The following is a 24,622-nucleotide window of genomic DNA, read 5'->3' as shown; positions in this document are numbered from 1 at the left end:
CTAAATGCCAGCCATTCTTCTAGCACTTTATATTTACTTAATTATTGAATAGTCCCACTCATAATTCTTTATTATTATTTATATTTTAAAAATAAGAAATATGTCAGGTTTTATAAACTAGTAAAAGGATCAGCTTTATTTACCCATCCATCCACCTCTCTATGAACAAAACTGGAGGAAAAATCCAGAATCTCATAAATGAATAAGAGTTGGTTCTTAACTTGAGGGAGCGCTTGGTCTCACAGAAAGACATGTTTTTACCAGAATAGATGTACCCCAGATGTTTTACAGAAGGCCAGGGTATGTGGTAGCTCATGTTGCCCAAGGGAATCAAGAAATTGTCAGCGATAGGAGCCCTGTTTTGAATAGGCAAAATCTTCATAACAAAGTGAAGCAAAAATGAGGGGAAATATAAAAGGGAAATAATGTATCAAACATTTCAAAGGAATAAGGAGACTGTGTCTTATATGGCCTCTATCTAATGAATTTATGAGCTTGACTAAGTTGAAATTTAATGGGAAAAATCTCCACTCTAGATTTAGCTGTGACTTCTGGGATTTCTTCTACTTTTTGTACATCCTAAATAAAGCTCTTTTCATGATAGCACCTCCTACAAGCAACAAGAATTTCTATGACTCTAAGGTCAATTCCTTCCCAGCAAATCCATTAGAGTCCTAGGCGTGAAGCAAGAAATTTAATGACAGTGGTGGTTGATGGAGGTACCACTTGGAGTGGTTCAATATATGGTTCGCCATTCTTGTAATAACATTCAACTTTTACTTATGATATTGTCAAATGAATATTTAATTTAAACAAAAACCTATTTTTACTTAAAATTATAGGAGAATTATAGGACATAGGTTTATAAGAGCACTCAAGTTTCAGAATAGTATAATATGAAGAGCAAATGACTGGAGTTATTTGATATATTAATCTTTAATACAGTCAGGGAGTTTTATCCATTTTATTTTCATGGCTAGTGTCTAGAAAGTAGACCTATCACATATTGCAACAAATGCTTGTCAAATTGCTTAAAGACTTGCTTATTATGTACTTTGTAGGGTCTTCTCTCAGTCTTTCCTTTAGGACACACTCACTTGGATTTTGTGTGTGCTGACCAAACATGAATCTTGCCCTCATGGAATATACCTTATGGCTAGAGAGAACATAGACTAAATAACAATAAAATTAATGCAAACATGTGAAGTTCTATTATGGTCAAAGTACAAGCTGTTCAGAGAACATTTAGCAAGAAAAGTGAGTCTATTTAGTATAAGTGTGTGAATTCTAATGGACTGTTTCCTATGGCAAGGAAGGTTTTAACTATGAAATAATCTTTATGTGTCATTGAAGAGGGAAGAAGTAAAGTATTCAAAGAAAAAAGACAAGGACATGGAAAATTCTATTTAATTATATCAAACTAAAGAACAGTGCACAGAAATGAACATAAAGTTCATTATCCAGATTTTAAAAACAAATTCCATTAACTTATGAAGCCCTTCAAAACTTTGTATCTTTCTGTATTCTGTCTTGCATTAAACTTGTTAGAGACCTTTTCTTAAGCAACCTATTATCTCATTCAATTAATAATTTAATTGAATGAGATAAATTTTGATTTTATTAGTTACTCTTATTTAAGGGATGGGTATGTATTATTCACTTTTGTGTCCTGCCTAGAGTTTTGTATATAACAAGCAAGCAAGTTACCCTTTCCATGTTTACTTCTTAGTGACTCAGAGTAGTCACAATATGGGGGAAGCATACATTTTATTATGTACTGGTAAAAGTGCATATGTTGCTTTTCTAGACCAAAAGGTTATGATAACAGTTTCTCTGATTCTCTGCTTATGCATCTGAGCTTGTGCCCACATCGTCATGTCCCTCTGGAAGCAGATATCTAAGGATTGTGACAACCACAGGTCCCCATGTCTTCCATCTACTGTTTATTTTGGAGCAGTGGTAGCCATGAGCAGTAGATTAGGTGCTGACAAGAGAGAGGTTGAGTGTTTGTCCTCCTGGATCTTTGCCAGTGTTTGGGTTAGTAGTGGCTGCACTCCTCCATCCAGCATTTGGTCTGCTAGATTTCCTCTCCCTCAGCTGTCATTGTCTCCAAGACCCTGTATCTTATTCCTTCATATCTAAAAATGATAAAAGGTTTCAGACCCTTGCTAATTCTAGGGAGCTTTACCAACCTTTATTGGTTTACCTGAATCCAGGCCACACCCTTGCAAACATTCTTTTACTAAACTTTCTTCAAGTGCTCTAATTTAACTAGCCCTAGAATTCTGATCAATAGACATCAGTTTTTCTTTTCTTTTTCAAAAGGAGAGTAAAATGAAAAAGTGAAGAAAAAACTACAGTAAAAAAAGTTTCTGAGTAAACAAATAAATAGTATGATGTATTGCAAAGAGCAGAGGCTGTGAAGAATTGGTTTGTTCTAGGCTCCAAAACTTCCTGGATGTGAGATTTGAGACAAGTTCCCAAGTCCTTTGTGTTTGGGGATTTTTACATGTAAAATGCAGACAAGTCCTAATAGGACTATTATGAGTAGTACCAATAACATACAGGATGAACCTGGCAATCTGTAGATACTCAATAAATAGTGATTTATCACTAGCAATACCTTCCACCAAAAATGTCACAATCAACTAGTAAACCAGAAATGTTGCTTTAAAGAAAATAAAGGAACAGTGATTTTGACAAAGAAGATAAATTAGAATGGGTTATCTACAGTTCTTCCCAATGATTATCACACATTTAAATATGCTTTCATTATATACCCTAATATAGAAAAGTGAATTTTTTTTCTTTTAGATTTGGACTAATCATTTTATTCCTCCTTGATCCATCAGAGACACAATTCATTTTTTATCTTTTCCATATAGCTTTTGATGCATTATAATTGTACATTAGGGTGGAATTTGTTGTTACATATTTGTAAATGCACATAATATAAAAATATAATTCAGTCAGTTTCATTTTCCAATATTTCCCCTTTCCCTCCCTTAAATATTTGTATTTTATAAAATTAAAAAGCTTCTCAAGATACCACTCACTCTTAGTCTACCAATTATCAAATATTTCTGATAAAATTACAAAGTTCTACTAAAGCACATAGGATGCAAAAATATTTGTTATTTTAAAATTTTATCTTTTATGGATGTGATTTAAAATCCATTTGGTAGGAATATCAAGTTCTTTTGGTACAAATATTCTGGTTTCTTCTGAAAATTTACTTGGTTCATTTTCAAAGATTACTGTTATGTAACATACTAAGTATTTCTTTTCTTTCACATGAGTCCTTTGTTTGAGTTCATTTTCTTGAAGAGAAATTTCACCAAGAGGGTAGATGTTTTGAAAAATGTGTTCTTTCTGTTGGGAACAATGACCAATTTTTCTTTATTCTTGAATCATCCCTTTAAGGTTTTCTAAGGATCTGTTTTTCCAATTAAGGACTTCATATCAGCTCAATGCCCATTGAGTTTAATGGTGTCTGAATAACAACTCTTCCTCCTGGGAACATCCTCAAGTCATGAATTATGTGAAAGCCTCTTTAGACCATGTCTTATTTGCAATTACATGTCTTCAACTTTTGTGTGTATCCAACTGAAACTGTCATTTCATCAAATTCTTTTAAATAGGGGAGCAATTACAATGTGCTTTTGGAACAGTTGGAATTTGTATTCATTGTTGCTTTAGAACAAAAAGTTCCAAATATAGGATATGACACATTTTCTGCAGTCTTATAGGTTTATCTTTGAACTCTGGAACAGTATATGCCTAGCAAAACTGGCACTTACTCTGATCTGTTTTCTAGTTATTAGCTTTAGATGGGTAATTATATAATGTTATTCATGTGTATGCATTGAATGTATAGAAGAAAAGGGATAGAACTTGGGAATATAGGAGGAAAAAAGCCTGAATATGCTTTGGGGATAATTTTAATAGTGCTAAGTAAAGAGCAGATACTGTTGGAAATGCAAAGCAGAAATGTGATGACATTGAATGAGAAACTTTGAAAGGAACTTTGTGCCCTTGAGCCTTGAGAACACTAGGATATCAGACTTTCCACTTAGATTGCATTGGTTTTTAGAAAAGATGATCTGTGAGATAGCTTTGGAAATTTTAGATAGCTCAGGATATGAGAAAGCGCTTCACAAAAGACACTTGGGAAGGAAAATGAAGGGCATTTGGGAGGATCTTTGCTTCATCTTTACTGTTATTTTCTCTATTTCCTTTGAGTGCTGCATTTAACAAATATGTTCAGCAGTAATGGAATTATGCAGTATCTTCTGTGGACTTTCTCATCTTATGTACATAATCTTTTGAAGAAAATGTGTTAAATCCAATAATTATAAATAAATAAAAACTTATAAAAAGGAAACATCAAAAAAGAATCAGCTCTTTTGATGGCTTTGCTGATGCTACTACCTGGTTTCAGGGTTCCTTGTGGGTTATTTTATAATACCCTGTGCATTCTTTTATTGGATCCAGTCACTTTGCTTATGTATATGTTTCCCCTGAGTGGGCACCATTTTGTATCCTCAAAAAAAGGGAAGGTAAGGACAGGCCTAGAGAAAGAAATCAAGAATTTTTGGAATTATTAAAGAAATGATGTAATAACTAGATGAATGAAAACCAGTCTTGGAAAATCATGTTGATACTTTTATGTGTAACTCAGTTATGTACATTGTTAATTCATGGAAAGTTTTATATTATTACTATCTGTTTTTGTTTTTGTTTATCTATGGTACTGGGAATAGAACCTAGGGCCTCATGAGTGCTAGGCAAGAGCTCTACCTCTGAACTAAGCCCTCAAGCCGTATAGTGTTATGACTGATTGCCTGTCAAGGCTGTTTGTCAGAGCACTCAAGGCTCAGGAAACACAGAGAGCAGTCACACTTCGTCCAACAGCTACACCATCAACCATCTCTGCCTTTATCTGTGCATCTCCTCTTATCCCAAATAAGTATTAATTTTTTACGCTTGTTCTCTGTTAGAGTAAAAGGCTAAGAAATTTTTATTTATAACAATGGATAAAACTCTATTTGCAGTGTAGTAAGCAAGAAAGGATAGAAAGCTGCTGGTGCACTCTAGGTGGGGAAAACATGGACTGATGTTCTCTGGGGATTTATTCATTTATTTATCCTTAATTGTCATAGTCTCGACTAGGACCGAGAAACAGAAATCTAATCACTTGACATTATGTATTAGTGTGTTTTTGTTTGTTTGTTTTTCTTAGTATTAGATTGAACCTAGGGCCTCCAACTGGCTAGATAAGCACTCTACCACTGAGTTACATGCCCAACTCTTCACTCTTGCTTTAATTTTAACTTGAAGCAAGGTCTCACTGACTTGCCCAGGGTGGCCTCAAGCTTGTGAGCCTCCTGCCTCCATGTTCAGGGTAGCTGGAATTACAGACATGCACCACAGTGCCCCCCTCCCCCCACACTGTAAATGTTTCTTAAATTTAAAGAAGTACAATATCATATTAAAAAGTATTCACTGGCATAAAAACTTACTAGCAGAGTTTTCCTCTATACTCTTCCTGGGATGGATAGAAAGCATTTATTGGCCCTCAACTAAAGTTAATAATATAGTATTTTGATGGAAACTCAGCATACCTTGGAGAATTCCTCTACAAAATGTTCTGTCCTTATCATTACAGGGTTCCAGAGAGCTAAGGGACTGGTTGCTATTCTTCTAGTCAATTCACATTTCTTTCTTGCATCCTCTTCTAGGTTACATTTGCTCATTGAGAATTACTGTGAAAATAATAAAAACATGTTTCTATAAAGGAAAAGATAAAAATCATCACTCCTAGATTTATCTGAATTTCATCTGTTTAACCATATCTCATTTTGGTAGAACCCATTTCAAGGACTGTCTTTTTTACTCTATTTCAAAATTTCTATTGGCCTTAAAGAGCCATGCATCTTGGTTTCTTTGCTTTATTTTATTTGAATTCATGTGTTTGGAGAGATTCTTGGACACTTGGGGCTTATTCATGAAATGACTACAAAATAAGATTTTTACAAATTAATGACCTGACCCATGTGAGTGAAATGTAGCTATTTTTGTTATGATAAAAATAATTATGAAAAATATATCTCTCCTCGATTTTTTACCTACTATGATGACCCTAATTCTACTCCATTTCAAAAGTGAAATTAAGATAAATAACTATAAGGCAAACATTTATTACATGAATTCTCTATATACTTTGGAATTTGCATTATCCTCTTCACCATTTAGCTACTATAATTGAAATTTATTTTATTATAGAGGATCAGATATCAGGAAGGTGGATTCATAGGGTGGTAGGGACTGACAAATGTGCATCTATGTTGTTCTTTCTGTGTTTAACCTCTATCCATATAGAATTTTTGAGTGATATGTTTCAATATCTGTGACTTTTGAGGTGAATAGATGTTGTTTTAGGGATTTTCACGCTAATTTACACATGTATTATGATGGGGTAACTTTAGTGTTAAGAAATGCTTGGAACATAAATTCCCTTTTTTCTCATATATTAGTGTAATCTATGGCATGTTATTTTTCATCTCCAGTTTTGGTTTCCCCATAGTTAGTAGAAAACACAATGTCTGCCTAATAAGAATATTATGAAATGAAACAAAAAATATTACATATAATGTATATTAAATAAAATTCTATCAGTGGCTATAAATCAATAAGCAAAAAGTCTAACACATACAAAATAGCTTAGTCACTTAAGCATAATAATTGGCTAGAAAATAGATGAAGTCATGCTCAATTTATAAAATGAAAATTAAAACCATGAAGGTTTTTGGTTTTGTTTGTGGGCTTTTTATTTTGTCCAAAATCAAAACTATCGTTGGGGTATAGATTGGGCCAAGGCATAAGCTATTGGATCCTGTCTTGGGCAGTTTGAGTTTTTTGTTTTTGGAGGAGTTTGTTTTTATTCTTTTCTTTTTTGAAACATGGGATTGAACCCAGGACTTTACTAATATGAGACAAACCATTTTCCCACTGAGCTACATGATAGCCCTTGGGCAGTTCATGGAAGTATAAAAGATAAAGCTTTTAGGGAGGACCATTTGCACTTTCTATCCAAATGATAAATATTCATGACTTTCAACCTAGAAGTTCTACATCTAAGTCTTTCCTCTTAGATAAATAATGTGTAAGGACAAGGCATATGTATAATAATACTGGTAGGAATATTCTTTCTGAAATAAATTATTGAAAATTACCTAAGTGTCCAATGATGGGAGAATGATTGAATGAACTATAGTTTATTCATACTGTAGAATACTTTAAGGTAGATTTAAAAGTCTGATGTAAGCGTGGAATGATGGTGCACGCCTGTAATCCCAGTTACTTAGGAGGCTAAGGCAGGAGGATCATTAGTTTGAGGCCAGCCTGGGCAACTTAATGAGACTGTGTCTCAAAATTAAAAATAAAAAAGGCTGGGGATGCATCTCAATGGTAGAATACTCCTGGGTGCAATACCCAGTGCCAAAAATAAATAAATAAAATAAAGTCTGAGATAGATGTGTGTGGGCTGAAATGAAAAAAAAAAATATCCAAGACTTCTTTAATGGACAAATGTGTAATGCAACACACTATGCACTTCCATTAGTGTAAGAAAACTATTTCTGTACATGCTTATGCATATATATACACAGAAAAATATCAGTAAGTGATAACATTTGCTTTGTTTGGTTTGGAGACTGAGTTTGGGAATCACAGGGAAAATGATTTTGGCTTTTTATTCTGTTTACCTCTGTAATTTCAAGCCTTTTAAATGAGAATATTTGTTTATAATTTGCTTATGTAGAATAAAGAAATGTACCCCACAATGAATAAATAAATGCACCAACCACAGAGCCTGTCATGTAATTGATAGTCACAATAAGACCCTTTGCCTTATGTGGTCTGAGATTTAGACCAAGCACTGAGGTAAGTTGATTTCATGGTTTTGTTTACATAATGCAGACACCACATGTATCAACTGCTTAACTCAGATGTCAGTCTGAAACTATTTAGGGCATGATTCAGGATCAAACTTTGGAAAATTCAGGATATAGCTTTGGAAAAGCTGTATCTGTGCAGGCAGAGTGAAAGGAGGAATGTGAGAACCATTTTTCTGAAAAACATTTTATAGCTGTGAATTCTGTGGAGTTCACCAGGTTGATCCAGTTCCTTTGTTTTGCAAATTTGGTTGTAAATCTCTGTTTTTAAGAACTTATAGAGAAAATAAGTTTATTGAGCCAGCTGAGTCACAACACAACATTCTAGGCACTGGCAGTGGCAGTGGACACAAAGAAGAGAAAAGATAAGCTACTTAATAAGTACTCAGGTTATAGGCATAGTCAGCCAACTGTTCAGATGTCCATTTGGCCAACAAGTATTTGTTGATGCCTCTCAGGAGCCAAGCATGGATTTAGACACTGCATATAAACACAACAAAAATCAATATCCTCATTGAACGTGCATTCCAGGAGGTATATGGAACTTTAAAAGCTACACAAGAAACATATGGTGTGGATGTTAAGCAGAAGAAAATATAGAGGAGATATGTGTCTTAGAAGCCAAATTTATTACAGTTAATGTGAAATAACCTGAAAGGGACAGTAGCAAGGAAGAGTTAATGAATAGCCTAATTACATAAGAATTTGAGAGATAAGGGTTTTTGTTGTTATTGTGTGTGTGTGTATGTGTGTGTGTGTGTGTTTCAGAGAATAGGGAGAAAGAGGAATGGATTGAAAAAGGCAGTTAGTAGTTAGGAGGATACCTACTCCACCTGAAGCCGGATAGCCTGAATTATGAGGTTGTAGGAGGGAAAGGGTCTACAAGGGAAGCAGTATTGTCGGTGGGGGGTAAGGGGCAGTGCTAGGTGTGGGTAAGAAAATGAATTTTCCATAGAAAAAGCTGAGGAGGATACTAAGTGGGTTTTTCTGACATTGGATGTAAACTCCCAAGGACCGATTGAAGCAGTCTTAGTGGAAGACACTGTCAGAAATGACAGAGTCCAAAAATATTTGGATATTAGAATTCTGTGGATGAGGATTGATTTGGGATTGACATAATGTGAATGAAGATAGACGGAGAAAGGAGAGGGAGGCATTCTTTGCTAGAGTGTAGCAGTGATAGGGGCTGCTGCTAATGGAGGAAAGGGACTCTTACAGAAGCACAGGAATATTCCCTCTTGATCCAGCTTTTGTGCCAAACCATTGCTACCTTTATGCAGTCTCCAGATCACTGTGACAAACATACTTGAAATAAACAACTCAAAGCAAGAAGGATTTATTTTCACTCACAGTTTTCAGAGATTTCAGTCTATAATCAGCTGGTCCTATTGCTTTGGGTCAGAGACAAGGCAGAACATCACTGCAGAAGGGCATTGAGGAGGAGAGCTGATTCTCCCCATGGCACCCAGGAAGGAGAGAGAAAGAAAGGGAAATCTATATTCCAGAGCATGTTCACTGTTATGGTTTAGATGTGAAGTGTCTCCCAAAAGCTCACATGGAAGACAATGCAAGAAGGTTTGGAGGAGCAATGATTGGGTTATAGCTTTAACTTAATCAGTGAATTAATCACTGATGCGATTAATGGGGTGGTGACTGGAGGCAGGTGATGTGTGGCTGGAGGAAGTGGTTCATTGGGGGCATGGTTATGGGGCATACATATTTTGTATCTGGGGCGTGGAGTCTCTCTGCTTCCTGATCATCCTGTGAACTGGATCCCTCTACCACACTCTTCTGCCATGATGTTCTGCCTCTCACCTCAAGTCCCAGGGAATGGAGCCTGCTGTTTATGGACTGAGACCTCTTAAACCACGAGCCCCTAAATACACCTTTCCTCCTTTACAATCAGTTGGGTCAGGTCCTTTGGTCACAGCAGTGAAAAAGTTGACTAAAACACTCACGGTAATCTGCTTTCTCCAAGTAGGCCCCACTTCTTACAGTTACTTCCTTCCTCCCAATAATACCATCAAATTGTGAATACATTGATGGATTAATTCCACTAATAAAGTTAGAGCCCTCATAATCCAGTCACTTCCCCAGAGCCCAGCTCTGAACATCACTGCACTGGGTACCAAGCCTTCAACACATGAGCCTTTGGGGGTCATTCCAGATCTAAATTGTAACAACTACTATTAATGCATTATGTTTGTAGTTAAGTGATAGAGAAAGAAGGGCTCTCCTTAGCAGTAGTAATTTGAATGTGTTAGGTTTTATTTATTTCACTACTTGAAAATCTAAATGGTTAGGTTTATGCAAAGACAATACAAATTATTGTTGTTATAACTCCCTGGATTTCCATTTTCTTTTTTCAAAAAAATTTGAAAATATATTGAAATCTCAAACTGAAAGAGAAACTGTTTATTTCTCAGAACTATTTGACAAAAATCTCAACATTTTCCCCTAACAAAACAGAAACAAATCTGAGTTCTAAAAGCTACATGGTATATGAAAATTATTTATTGACCTCTCCTAAGTAGATCATTTCTAAAGCTCATCTTTTTGAACTTGCAGGTATGAATGTAAGCAAAAGTGAGATAACAAAAGAAACTTCATTGAAACCATCTAGGAGATCCCTGCCTTGCCTTGCCCACAGCTATACTCATTCAAAGAGCTTGAGCCAATCTACCTCGCTCTTCCAGTCAACCGAGAGTGAATCTCAGGCTCCGACCTCTGTAACTTTAATCTCTGCTGACAAAGCAGAGCAAGGTGAGCAGCAATTATTGTTTTCTTCTTCAACTTATGAAAAATAAGTGCACCCTTTCTTTTTTTTTTCCATTTGACTGGTTTTAATAGAGCTCTTCAGAAAGGAGACTAGAATAGGACAGAGAGCAGACCCTCCTTCTGCCAATCAGATGAAAGGCCCAGTGTTGGCCAAATGTTTTTATTCCTTCCTTGCTTTGCAGGTGGCCAGTCCCATAATAATCTGGACATACTTGCTGTTTGCAGCAGAAGACAGACCAAGTGCATGCATGAATCACTATCTCAAAGGGCCATTGTTTACATTGCCTGTTGTTAATAAAATCATTCCTTGTTAGAATTTATAAGCAGTGTTCAAATAAAATGTCATCAGTAAAGAATTCCATTTCCCAAAAAGAGAAACCAAAGATTTTAATCTTGATTATAAAACAGTGAAGATTTGGCTCCATGAACATGAACTAGTATTTGCAACAAAATGTTGACAGGCAAGAACTAAATTTTAGGCACATTCTAGCTAGATGCCACATTAAAGAAACTGGCTGAGTTTAGGCTGTCTTCTACACACATAGGCTTGTCAGAGACACACTGTTATGATTTTAGACCATTTGCAAAATCAAGAGTCAAAATAAAATCATGCTCCCCATTATTCAAAGATGAGTTTGTTTTTCTCATTCATCTCTAGCTTTTTCATACATTGATTCATGTGATTCCTTTGAGTTGCTACTTTCCCTGAATAACTTGAAAATACCAAAACTTATCTCTTAATAACACTGCAAAATAACTACATATTATAAAAAGCCAACTTACAGCCTTATTCAATAATGAAAGCACTAATGGTTCAAGAGGATAAATGTATTAAATGTAGCATAAATATTTTTTCACTTATCAAAATTTATTTTAAATAATTCAAACATTAACATAAAAAATTTCTTCATTTTAGCCATCATTTGTCCATCAAATATAATAATAATTTTTCAGTCACTATACTTTTATTTACCAAAACTAATATGTGTCTTCTTTCTTTCAGTTAACCCCGAAGAGAATGAAAAAGACTCCGTGCTCAAATGTTCCTTTGCTGACCTCAGCGATTTTTGCTTGGGTGAGTTAATATTCTGTATTTCACTCCTCGTTTTCCTCTCTCCAAATCTGTTTTCAAACCTTAAACAGATTTTGTCTTTTAACATTCCATTGGTGAATATAATATTCTAAAGTTAAAAATTATTAAGGAATTTGTTGTACATTTTGAAATTCAAATAATAAGACATAAAACAACACCTTTATGAACAACAATCCCATAAAAATGTTAACAATTTTTGCTGTTGCCTAGTACATTTATGCTATTATTAATACTACATTTATCAAATTATGGCACCTGATATTTGCAATCAAAGTAATACTGAAAGATTCTGTTCTTACGTTAGAGGACAATGTTTATTTCCTTTTCCTCTAGCAGTGACAATTAACTCGGTCTCTTCAAGAGTCATCTTCAAGAGGATGAGTGTCTTCTTTTGCCTTTTGCTATTACCACATGAGATTTGCTTTTGTTGAGCAAGGTATAAATTCAGATCAACACCTTGCTGTCCTTTCTCATGAGTGATGCTTTTGAACTTGAACTTTTCCTTGTGTTATTGTTGGTGGTGGTTCTTCTTCTTCTGTCTTTTTCATGCATTTCTGGGGATTGATCACAATGGCACTCTACATTTTTATTTTTTATTTTGAGACAGGGTCTTGATAATTTGCCCAGGCTACCCTTCAACTTTGGATCATTTTGCCTCAGCCTCCTAAGGCCCTGGAATTACAGATGCGAACCATCATGCCCAGCTGGAACTTTTCCTTTTTATAAAGTAAATATTAATAAAAAAGAAAGAATTAATCAAAAAATAATACTAATTTGCCCAAACACTTATTTTGCAACTTTGGAGTGAATATATTTATAAGTATAAGAAATTAAGCCCTGAGTTTTCAGTGGTAAGAACATGGGGGCCTGGCTATGTTGTCTACATTAAGGTTCTCAAACCTGGTTATATATTCAGATCTTAAAATTTCCTTGTCCCAGCTCCAGAGAATCAGTATTAATTTGTTGAAGGAGTAATATAGGTATTCATACAGTTCCAAAATTCCACAGGCAAATATTAAGTGTATCCAGGATTCAGAATTTCTGTCCTCAAATTTGATCATTAGTTTCTCAGGGCATTGGTAATGTATTTTTATCATTCTTAAAGGTGTGAACTATGTAATTTATGATAACATTGTAAATGACTGAAAATTAGTCAGGTTTCTCATAATATTGTTTGAATGTGTGTGGCATAGAAACAGCACTGGTTTATCAAATTTACTAATTAAAGCAAGCAGCAGGTTCACTTCATGTAAACATCAAAAGATTATTTCACCAGAAAAAATGCATTGCTCAGAGTACAAAGATATTTCCCATAGCAATTAAGTCTGAAAGAGATGGTTATTATCACTTTTTTTCTGATAATAAAACAAAAATACAACAGCAAAACAAGAAAAACACTAATATTTTCTTTGTCCAAAATGTCTACACATGTGGTAAGTTTTCCATGGCTTTTTTCCTGATAATTCTCCCCAACTAATACTAGTTAATGGTTTGCCAATCACTCTAATCATGTAAACCTTCAATTTCAATTCCTTGAACCCAATTTTTGGAAGTTTCTTATTTCAAGTAGTCAAAGCAGGTTTTTCTGAGCACTTACTAACTCCCATTCCTCTCCTCATCATTTTGGTTGACTATTAATTGACCTCCTGATGTGGTGGACATCTCTCCAGGTATTGTACCTCACACTCAGTTTTTCTGTATCAGTCTAGAATTCATTAATGTTAGAGATATATGCCAACTGCTGAAGAGATGAAAACCCATTTGCATGATGAGGTGTTTGCCTCATTATAATATTAAGCAATCCAGGAATCCATCAGGATGTAGCTCCTGGGTGGGAAATACTTTTTCAAGAAACCTCCATGTCTATAATGTGGGTTCTTTCATCATCTTTGAGAATAGGTCAAACAAAATGATGTCAGATATATCAAGAGTATAATTGTAGAAAGCGTAAGTATTTTAGTAAAGCAAAGCGGCTAATTTTTCCAATTTTTCTTTTATGGAGTATCAGCTTCTATGTTGGGTTGGAATTTTTAAGGACCAGTGGTGTCTGACAAATGCATCTGGTTAATGAGTTTTCTTCCTTACAGTGAGCTGCTTTGAGCCATCCCATGAGAATATTAGTGCTGTGGTAGAGTTAACTGCATGATGTCAGTCCTTCATTAAAGGAAGAATTTCATGGTTCTATTAATTCTCAGCAGAAGTTTCCACTAAGTTTGTCTAGCAGTGTGCCTATATCATGGATGAAATTCTGTTTTTCAAGCCAACACGGGTTAAATCTTCTTTTTTATATCTAAGCTCTCTGACTGTGATATATTACTTAACCTCTCTGTGCCTCAGTGAACTTATTTATAAATTTAGAATCTGGGATACATTCTCTGTAAGATTTTTAAATAAAATCAAGGAACACAGTTCTAGCATAGCTCCTAGAACATCAAGTATTTGTTCATTTTTTTTTTACTTAGACAGTTACCAAGCTTGTCTTTCAATACCTAGTTTTTCTGGATCCAGAGATATCTTTATCAAACAACTGTTTCTAATATCATCAGAATATAATGCTTAAGACATTGTGGAAAAACAGTAAATTACTGAACTCTTGCTTATTATACTTTTGCCTTCCTCATCAGACTGAATTCTCATAAGAACCCTTGGGGATAGGTACAATTATCTGGCACTATTTTTAATTTTTTGTTGGTAATATCGTAGCTTTTAATTCTGTTCTTCATAGAGCAGGTCATAAAGCCAGTGTATCACTCCACACTGTTCCACCAGATACACACATACAAATCATTGTACCAAGTGCTGAGGCAAGTAACAATGATATTGAAACCCTGGTGTGGCAATAATCTTATCCTTTTATTTCGGGGGCTCACCACCATTGCCTGCCACTTGCTTTTCTCAGTATGCTGGAAAATTGCAAGGACAAAGAAATACCCAGCAATAGATTTGATGCTGCTCATGACCATGTACGATAAAATCAGGTCACTTGGAAATGAGATATGGAGGTCTCATCAAGACCAGCATAATTTGAGCTCTACCAACCAAATGCATTTATTCAATCTTGCAGTGAATTCAACATTTTGCTAATATGTTGTGATTCACTGAGGAAGTGATTCACATTACAATGTTAAGACATTTGTTCACTTTCTACAAATTTAATAGTTTATCTTGGTAGAGTACTCACTGTTCTTATTTCTTGAAACAATTATGGTCAAATAAGTACCTGGTAATTTTTGCATTCATTTCATAATTTTATAAAATCACTGATTTCCATAATTTTCCCCAGCAACATTCCCTATTAAGATCATATAAGAAAGAACTTTCTACTCATGTTCCAGCCTATTCAGGGATTACATAAATAAAAGAATTGTTGAAATAACAATATTTTTCAGTCATTGCAGCCCAAGGGTCTCTGTGCATTTGGTTTATCTTTTAATTATTTATTTAACATATTCAAAAGTCATCTTGTCTCCACTTTCAAAGTCATGTCTAAAACCTGAAGACTGCTCATCACACTAGCTGTTCCACTAGCTGGTCCAGTCTGCCTTCTCTTGGTACACTGATGCAGTGGCTTTCTTTTTCTCCCCATGTTTTTTATTGGTGTGTGATAGTTGTACATCCCGACGGGGTTTGTTGTTACATATTTGTACATGCACACAACACATAATTTAAAAACGTGCTTTGGCCAATATCACTCCCCAGCTCTGGTAACTCCTTAACTGGTCACAAACTCTTGCCTCCTTATAGTCTGTTGTCCATCCAGCAGTTACAGGAAGCTTTAATAAAAGAAAAATGACATTTTATTACTTCTTTGCTCCAATTCCTCCTGGATTTCTATTATATCTAAAATATAAACCTGCTATGGCCTTTGGAGGCCTCACAGAATCTAGGTCTGGCCTCTCTGGCCCTTTTCTAATGCCTCCCTTTACTCACAGTGCTATGGCTTACAGAAGCTTCTTGTGTCCCTTATGGTAATAGTAGGCTTGCTCTTATCCCAGGCCTGATGATAAGATAAAACAAATGCACAACAGCTTCAAGTACTGTCCCTTAATGTTGATTTATCTGTCTTCATAATACTTATCACTACTCCAAATTTTGTGAATTTTTTATTTAGACCCCCCTTCCTACCCATTGTGTTTCTAAAAGGCAGAGAGACCTTGTCAATCTTGCTGACATTTGTAGCACCAGAATCAAGAGTGGTACCTGGCACATAGCAGGTACTCAAAAATATTTTTAGGACTAGTGGCAATACCTAAATGGACATAAGACAGAAAATATTGACACACATACATCTTTATGGACTGCTGTGGAATCTGCCCATGGTTTGCTCTCTCTAATATCATTCATCACTGAGATTTCTCACCTGTTCAGAATTAGTGCTTTGTTCATTTTTGCGCTGAATATGCTCTTATTCGTTTAACTTGTGTTCACAGACTTTATGCAGAACATTCAAAGACCTAAAAGTCTTCATTCTGATTAAGTAGTAAAATTGCCTTTCTAGCACTACTCTTATGTGAGGTCCTTCCTTTTACTCAGTAATTTGGGAGCGTCTGCCTTTCTATAATTATTGCATTTTGGATAGGACTTTCATTAATCTCACTATTTGATAACACAGCTATTTGCATCAGTCTTATTCATATTGCTTAGCATGTACTATCTACTCAATGATGGAGGTGAATAAATAATGATTGGATGACTCGATGGTGGGGGGATTCCCACACTGTTGAAATTTATCCAATTTATCTGCAGGATTTGCTTAGCTGTGGGTTCCTTGGTTACAGATCCCTCAGTGCCCTCAAAGTGACTATCTAGTAGTGGAACTTTAGGACAAAGATGTGCTTAGGGAGAAATAGACAATAAAGGAATGACAAATAATTAATATATGGGTCCTCACAATCACCAGGTTCTAGACTCTGAGAAAACCATGTATGAATCACATGCGGATATAGGCTTCACAAGAAACTTTTGTAGAATAGTAACTTTGAAAGTCATGAAATTTGGTAGCAGTCAGAAGGGACAATTTTAGGGAACAACTGTCCTGCTACCTGGGTACACACCATCTGTTCTTCAGTTTTTTGTTTTTGTTTTTTGTTTTTTTTTTGAAATGGAGATACAAATTACTGTCTGATATTTTCTTGTATTGCAAATAAAGAGATTGAGCAGAATAGAATTTTTCTACTAAGAGCATTTGTGAGACGCTAGTGAGACAATATATGTTGGAGATGACATAAATTATAAAGTCTGAAAATAACCTTTAGCTATTATTATTATTACTTTAATTTGCATCCTCAGCTATTCTAGAAATCCTGGAGCAAACAACTCTTAGCAATGTGTGGAAGGATGCACAGTTACAAGTAAAGGGAAAGAGACTAATACTAATTATATATTTAAAATTCTCCAAGAGACACCTCCTTCATTTGCAGATGTTCCTACAGTTAAAATAAAATATGATGAAGTAACAACATGAATGACATTATAATAAAGAATAATGATAGAGCTGAAATCATCTTGTTATTAAAATTATAATCCTGAAGTTGGCTATAGTTTTAATGTTGTGCACTTAAGGTAGTAACCTGCTGCATTGTTCATACCCCTTCAATTTCAAATCAGTACTGATTTGCAAATAACATTTAAAAGACTTACTGCATTCCCCATTGAGTCTACATATCTTATCATGATCATAATATTGGTGATATTGAAGATTATTAATGCATTTGTAGATTAAATTTTAAATTTCTCATTGGAATATGAATGATAATTCTATTGTTTCCTATTGATTTAAGTTTTTAAATGGAAGATATGGCCTTTTGGTACCCCCAGATTGCATCTTTTTGCAAATTTTGAAATCCTAGAATTGTGAATTAAAGGAAAAAGGTTATATATTTATATAATGCCTTATTTGTTCAAGTCACTTCACATAATTTATTCCTCCATGGAATTAATCTATGAGATATTTTATTATGCAAAATTTAAAATTACAAAAACATTCCTGAACCAGTGTTATCCAGGTAATAAGTGACAAAACCAAGATTTTAACTTGGCTTTGTTTTAAGGTATATGTTTCTCTTTGTACTAAATTAAATTCCCTACTTCAACATATGAAATAATTTTCTTAAACTTTGAGAAGTCCACTTTTTATGGAGTTTCTGTCATCCTATCATCTTGCAAGTGAAGAGCAGGAATTTTTTAATCAATTTTTAGCAATTTTTGTAATTAAATTTACCCTATTAACACTTTATTCATCCCATTTTATTTTTTTATCCTATGAACACTGTTCCAGAAACTGGTTTTGGTATTCAAAGTCATTGTTTCTTAATTTTTAAGCTTCCTATATTTGAAGACACTATCTATTCTGAGAAGCATCATTAAATTAGTAAGAGCTTTTAGAAAAAATGGGTTGCTGCCACATTTGTTAAATATATGGACTATTTATCTTATCTTAATTTCAGAAATGCTAAAATATGTAAGATAGTCATCTAGTAAAAGAATATACAGGGCTTGGGCTATAGCTCAGTGGTAGAGTGCTTGCCTAGAACATCCTTAGCACAACATAAAAATTAAGCTATTAAAAAAACATGTTGTGTATTTGGTATTGCAATTTAGTGTTATTTCTTAAATAGTGCTTTTTATTTGAAATTTAATTGATGATCTGGGTATAAATGAAAGAAATCTCTCATTGCCACATGCTAAAGATTTAATAATAATCATATATGAGGTAGTGATATGTGCTAAAGAGTAAATCAGGAAAATGATGCTTCATGGTAAATCAAGAAAATTGACTTGAGAATCAAATGTACGGCATCAAAGTCACTCTAAGGATTTTAGCTGGTGTAACCAGAAAAATGGAGTTACTGTTTATTAAAGTGGTAATAGTTTCTCTTTTGATATTCACAGGCTTAGAGGAATGTTATTTTGAGAATTGATTTTCTTTATTTTGGACTATGATTTTTGCATTATTTTTAGTTGCATTGTTGAAACATATATATAAATTTTGTCACAGCACTTTTAACAAAATGTATATTAATAAGGGAGGCCAGTGACTATATATCAGTTTCCTAGCATCTTGCCAGCTTTTGAGAATTTTACTTAAAACTTAAGATGCAATGAAAAGTATGTACTGGCATAAAATAAGACCATTTTTATTTTCAATTCTTGGTCCACAGAGGATATTAAACCATATATTTAATAAATGTCTATACTAAACCTACCTCACTTTTTACTTGTCTGTTTATAATTTTTATCTTTTGGATCTTAATCTTCAGTGTTTGAGTCATAGACACTATACTTATAATTCAGAATTTTCACTTTTTTCGTTCAACAAGTATATTAACATTTTTATATAACCCAGTTACTTTTTTGTTTCATTCGTGAACATTCTGTTGCTTTAAAGTTTCCAAAATCATCATCTCTACAAATTGCTGCTCAACAATCTATTTTATACAAGAGGCAGTGTTATACAGTGGCTGGGAATAGAAGACCTAGATGGGCTTTAATTCTGTTACAAGAAAAAAATGTACAATTTAGGTAATTGCCCATTTTTTTTCACTAGTGGAAAGGAGACTAATAACACTGGATTTTAAGAATTTAATAAAATAACACTCAAAAAATGGCTCCCTTTCTGTTGCTCAGACTACAAATGTTAATGTTATTGTTGATTTTCTTTTTTGCATGCCATATCCAATAGAATTCTGTTATTTCTCTCCCTCCCTCTCTCCCTCCCTCCCTCCTTCCATCCTTCCTTCTTTCCTTTCTCCTTCCTCCTTCTCCTCTTTTTACAATGGGGATTGAACCCAGGGGTGCTTTACCACTGAGCTACATCTCCATTCCTTTTAATTTTCTGTTTTTTGACAGGGTCTCACTGAGTTTCTGGGCATCTTCCTAAGGTGCTGAGACTGTCCTAGAACTTGTATTCCTTCCTATTTCCCCAAATTTCTGGGATTACAGGCATGTGATACCATGCTAGACCTGTTGATTTTCTTCATAATCTTAACCAGGCACAGTGATCCACACCTGTAATCCCAATAACTTTGGAGGTTGAGGCAGAAAAATCACGAGATTGAGGCCAGCCACAGCAACTTAGCAAGACTCTGTCTCAAAATGAAATATAAAAGCACAGGAGGTATAGCTCAGGGTAATGCACCCCTGTGTTCTGTCCCAGTACCAAATCATTATTATTATCATCCTCTCATTATCATCCTCCTCCATCTGATTTAAAAAAAAAAAAATCTTCCTGCTACCATGATCCAAACCACATCCTCTCTCCCCAAGATTTTGAAGTATATTCTAATCTTCTTCTGCATTAGCCTCTTCAGCCTATTCTTTTCTCAGAAACCAGAATGATTTGTTAAATCTAAGGGAGAAGATAATACTCCTCTGCTCAGATTTATTCAGCGGCACCATGTTTAACTCAGAATAAAAGACAAAATTTTTTAGGGCCTGCAACTCCAGACCTGCCGCACTCCCTTCATTAATACTATAGCATAAAATGATTCCTCTCCTTCCCTTGCCCCTGCCTCTTCATCCACACTACTCTGGTCTGTGAACAGACAAGGACTGCATGGCCCACCTGAGGGTCCTTCACTGGCAGCACCCTCTGCCTACAGTGTTCAGCCGGGTGCTTACTACCTCCTTGGCATCTTTGCTACCATGTTGGTCACCTCAGGGAGGCAATCCTGACCACTGTGTTTAAAACAGCAAGATTATTCCCTGCCCTCACACATTTTTTTCGTTTTTTCCCTGCCCACCTCTATCTTTCTTCATTGATCACATCACTGTCTAATATATAAGTGTGATGTTTGTTTTTTTGGCTCTAATACTCTCAAGTTCATGAGCAAATTTTTTCATTGTATTTTTCATTGATTCCCAACTAGAAGAATCCCTAGTACAGAGCAGAACTCATTGCATGTGTTTAATGAATGAAGGGCACCTGTCAGGTAGTAACTGTACACTATCATCATCTATCCACTTAGATATTCACATAGTTATAAGAAGTGAAGTGGTATAGTGTGAGAAAAAAGCAAGTGTTTTTTTGGGCTGGGGTTGTAGCTCAGTGGTGGAGCGCTTGCCTAGCATGTGTTAGGCACTGGGTTTTATTCTCAGCACCACATATAAATACATAAAATAAAAGTCCTTTGACAACTAAAAATATATATATTTTTTTTAAAAAAAAGCAAGCATTTTTCAAGAAAAATAGAAATTCTCTTAAGACTTTTGTTTTATATTCAGGAAAAGTGTTTGCAGAGTTTCTGAGAACATAGGCTTCTGGTTTCTGAGTTGAGACATTTTACAAATATGGTCAAACACAGCATTACCACTTATATGATAATGGCAGAGTTTGCAGTGAATATTTTTTTAAGAGAGAGAGAGAAAAGAGAGAGAGAGAAAGAATTTTTTACTTTTTATTTTTCAGTTTTCGGTGGACACAACATCTTTACTTTATTTTTAATGTGGTGCTGAGGATCGAACCCAGCGCCCCGCGCATGCCAAGTGAGCGCGTTAACACTTGAGCCACATCCCCAGCCCTGCAGTGAATATTGAAGAGAACTTTTGTGTAATTTCAGGAAAAATGGCAAGAAGAAAGATAACTACATATTGATGAAAGAATTTTATTGGTTTTTCCAATTTTTAAAAATTTTTGAATGATACATGAAAATATAAGAATTATACAAACTGATGGGATACCATGTAATGTTTACATTGTATAAAGTTTAAATCAGAATAATTTATCTCCTTTAACATTTATCACTTTTCTTTGTGCTGTGAAATTTCAAAATTCTTTCTTCTAGGTTACTGTGATGCCCAGCCCATTGTTTTTATCTGCAGTCACAAGAGCACACCAGAATCTTTGGCTCTTGTTTAACTGAGTAATAATTATTAACAAAGCTTTCCCTACCACTGCCCACTCTTCCCAGACTCTGGTAACCACCATTCTACTCTCAAATTCAAATAAATTTTGAATTGTGTCATTTTAATTCAATTTTCTAAAGTAATAAGGATATTTTTCCTTTCCTCCTCCTCCTCATCTTCTTTCTCTTTCGTCTTCTACTGAATGTGCCTTCTAAGAACCAAGTCATGCCAGACTCTATGGGCAATTAAAATTATGTGATAGAGATAGACCCTAGACCCTGAAATAATTGCTTAATTTCAGACATTTCAGACATATTCAAAGGAACCAAAAAAATAGGAAGGAAGAAAGAAAAGATAAGAAACCAAGGAAGAATGAAATAATTAATTAAAAGAAACAAGAAGAGGAAAGCAAGAGGAAAATTATTATGATGGGATTCAGAAGGGAACATGAGGAGATCTAGTTGGGGCTGTGGGCAGTGGGATAGCAGAAGAAGATCTGAGGAGGAAATACTACCTTCATGGATAGATGGTAAATGCTGATACTTTCAAAACTGAATGACCCTTCCTTTAGCAAGATGATGTAAGGATATTTCTGTGCAGGAATATTTATAAAAATGAAAGAGAAAAACAGGAGAAAACTTAAGCCAAACTAAACAACAACAACAAAAAACTGCCTAAATTTTTTCAATGGAATCAGATTATATGAGTGAAAATTCTCCATAAGTTTCATTTCATGTAGTACATGGGAAATGAAAGGTATTTATTAATGTAAGTTATTATATTATCATTATAAACATGAAATTAGTAGTTAAATAATTTTTAAGGTTTAAAAGACCTTTGAAGGCCTTCTTAAAAAATCTGTTCACAGATGAAGAAAAGGAAATTACATGGGTGGGAAGTGACAAATTTAGGGTGAGAAATGGCACCCCGGAACACACAGACCAGCACACCTCCCCAGTAGCAAATGCTGTTTATCTATTGCTGTTTAAAAACTCCCTGGTTTCTTGCTTGCTCTCTGCTATAAAAGGAAAGAAAGGACAGGATCAGGGAGAGAGGAAGGGAAAGGAAACACAACAGCAATACTAAGCATCTGTGCCTTACCAACTGGAAAGTTGAGGATGGTAGAATTTTGGTATCTTCTCTAGTAGATTAACCCTCAATTGCAGTTTCATTTTTGCTTATGTTTCAGTTCAAGAAAAATCTAGATATTGTACTTTTTCTTTTCTCTCTCTCTTTTTTTTGTTTTTGTTTTAAGATAACTTTACTGAGACATACTTTACATGCCAACCAATTCATCCATTTAAAATGTACAGTTCAATACCTTTTTGTAATATCATAGTTGTGTAGTTATCATCCAAATCAATTATAGTACATTTCCATTACTTCAAAATGAAACAGACCTACACTCCTTATTTGTAACCTGCTAAAGCCCCTAGAAACCAAACTTTAGGCCATCACTACTTTACTCTTTGTATCTACGAGGCAATGTTCTGTTGGATCAATTCTTACATATTGTCTGATTTGAAGAGACCAATTCTAAATGGAAGTTTTTCACAAAGTCACATGTCAATTTTAAAAAATAGACTTCATAACTAGAGTTCATAACTAGGCATTTGGAATCATAAACTTCATGTTTAATGTTGAAAAGATCATCATAAAAGCACACCCCGATCGATGTATATTCCTAATTATTTATTTTCACTGTGAGTTTTGGAATAATTGTGTGATTCTGCTTTTTAGTGTGGACATGCACCGATATCAACCATCACCCTATTATATTAATAATCTATTGCTGTGTAACTTGTTTGCATACATATAACAGTTTAAAACAACAAATTTGTCATTTACTATATATGTAGGTCAGGAGTCTGAGCACAGCTTAACTCTGCAAGGGCTGCAATTAAGATGTCAGTCATGGTTGAGATCTGCTCTGAGGTCCTCTTCCAGGCTCAAATGGCTATTGCCAGAAACAGCTATAGGACTAAAAATGGTAGCTTACTTCTCTACAGCAGCAATAGAGAGCATTTCTGATTTCCGTCTATGAATTCTAAAGCCTGTTCTAATGGCTCATCTGATTGAGTCAGACTTACCCAGAACAATATCCCTTTCACTAACTCAAAATCAGCTGATATGGGATGTTAATTACATTGAAAAATATAAATTTTCAGTTTATTGGAAAGACTATTAAACAAAGGAAGCTAATACTTATTGATCATTATTATATGTATACACTAGGTACTTTCACATTTTTATATTTAATTTTTATAATTGCTCTACCAGCAGGATGTTGGCAACACTGTTTAACTGAAAATGAAACTATGGACCAAAAAAGTTAAGGTCATATACCTAGCAAATTGATTAAGATTCAAACCAAATATGCATGACTTCAATGCCTGACCCTGATCTTACAACCTTACAATGCTGTCTCCAAAGAGGGAGATAAGGGCTGACCTAAGAGAAGGCATACAGCCTCTGAAGACACAGCTCTCCTGCTCTACAATTTTGCCAAACCCAGTACATCTCCATTTTGAAGTTGCCTTCCTCCAGCTGTGCATTGAAATAAGCTAGAAATTGTGAATTTGTTGCAGCTTTCAAGAAAACCATAAGTGGAAACAGCCAGTATAAAGCATAGCTCTGGTCCAGAAGCCCCATTCCTTCCTCTAAGATTTCTTGTAAGAAGGCTGATACGTGATTATGCGATCAAACTTGTGGAAAAGCAGACTTAGGATACCCTGCCTTAGGATGGAGGGGGAATTCTGTATCTGCTGAGTGCATTTAAATTCTTTGTGTATATGTGTGTGTGTTTTGATCTGCACATTATGCATATGCATATTAGCGGGACATTCATGAATGCACACAGCATGGTTTGCTCCAATTTATTCCCCAGTGGTTCCCCATTTCCTTCCCCTTCTCTCTTTCCATTTCCCTTTCTCTGCTCTTCTGTTTGCCTTCT

The 24,622-nt window shown here is 34.9% G+C and overlaps 1 protein-coding gene across 2 annotated transcripts in view; it reads left to right on the top strand.

Moving 5' to 3' along the window:
* Ano3 (anoctamin 3) overlaps positions 1 to 24,622 on the top strand; it is a 394,245-nt gene that overhangs the window by 199,449 nt on the left and 170,174 nt on the right. For both annotated transcript variants that reach the window (XM_046438219.2, XM_046438221.2), the window contains exons 2-3: positions 10,524 to 10,718; positions 11,737 to 11,808. In XM_046438219.2, the coding sequence (XP_046294175.1) occupies positions 10,524 to 10,718; positions 11,737 to 11,808 (267 nt within the window). The remainder of the gene's footprint in view (positions 1 to 10,523; positions 10,719 to 11,736; positions 11,809 to 24,622) is intronic.

Source organism: Marmota monax, unplaced genomic scaffold, assembly GCF_021218885.2.
Source record: "Marmota monax isolate L192 unplaced genomic scaffold, Marmota_monax_Labrador192_F-V1.1 WCK01_AAM20220418_F8-fsc00061, whole genome shotgun sequence".
In the NCBI taxonomy this organism is placed as follows: domain Eukaryota; kingdom Metazoa; phylum Chordata; class Mammalia; order Rodentia; family Sciuridae; genus Marmota; species Marmota monax.
This window is presented reverse-complemented; position numbering and strand designations above follow the sequence as displayed.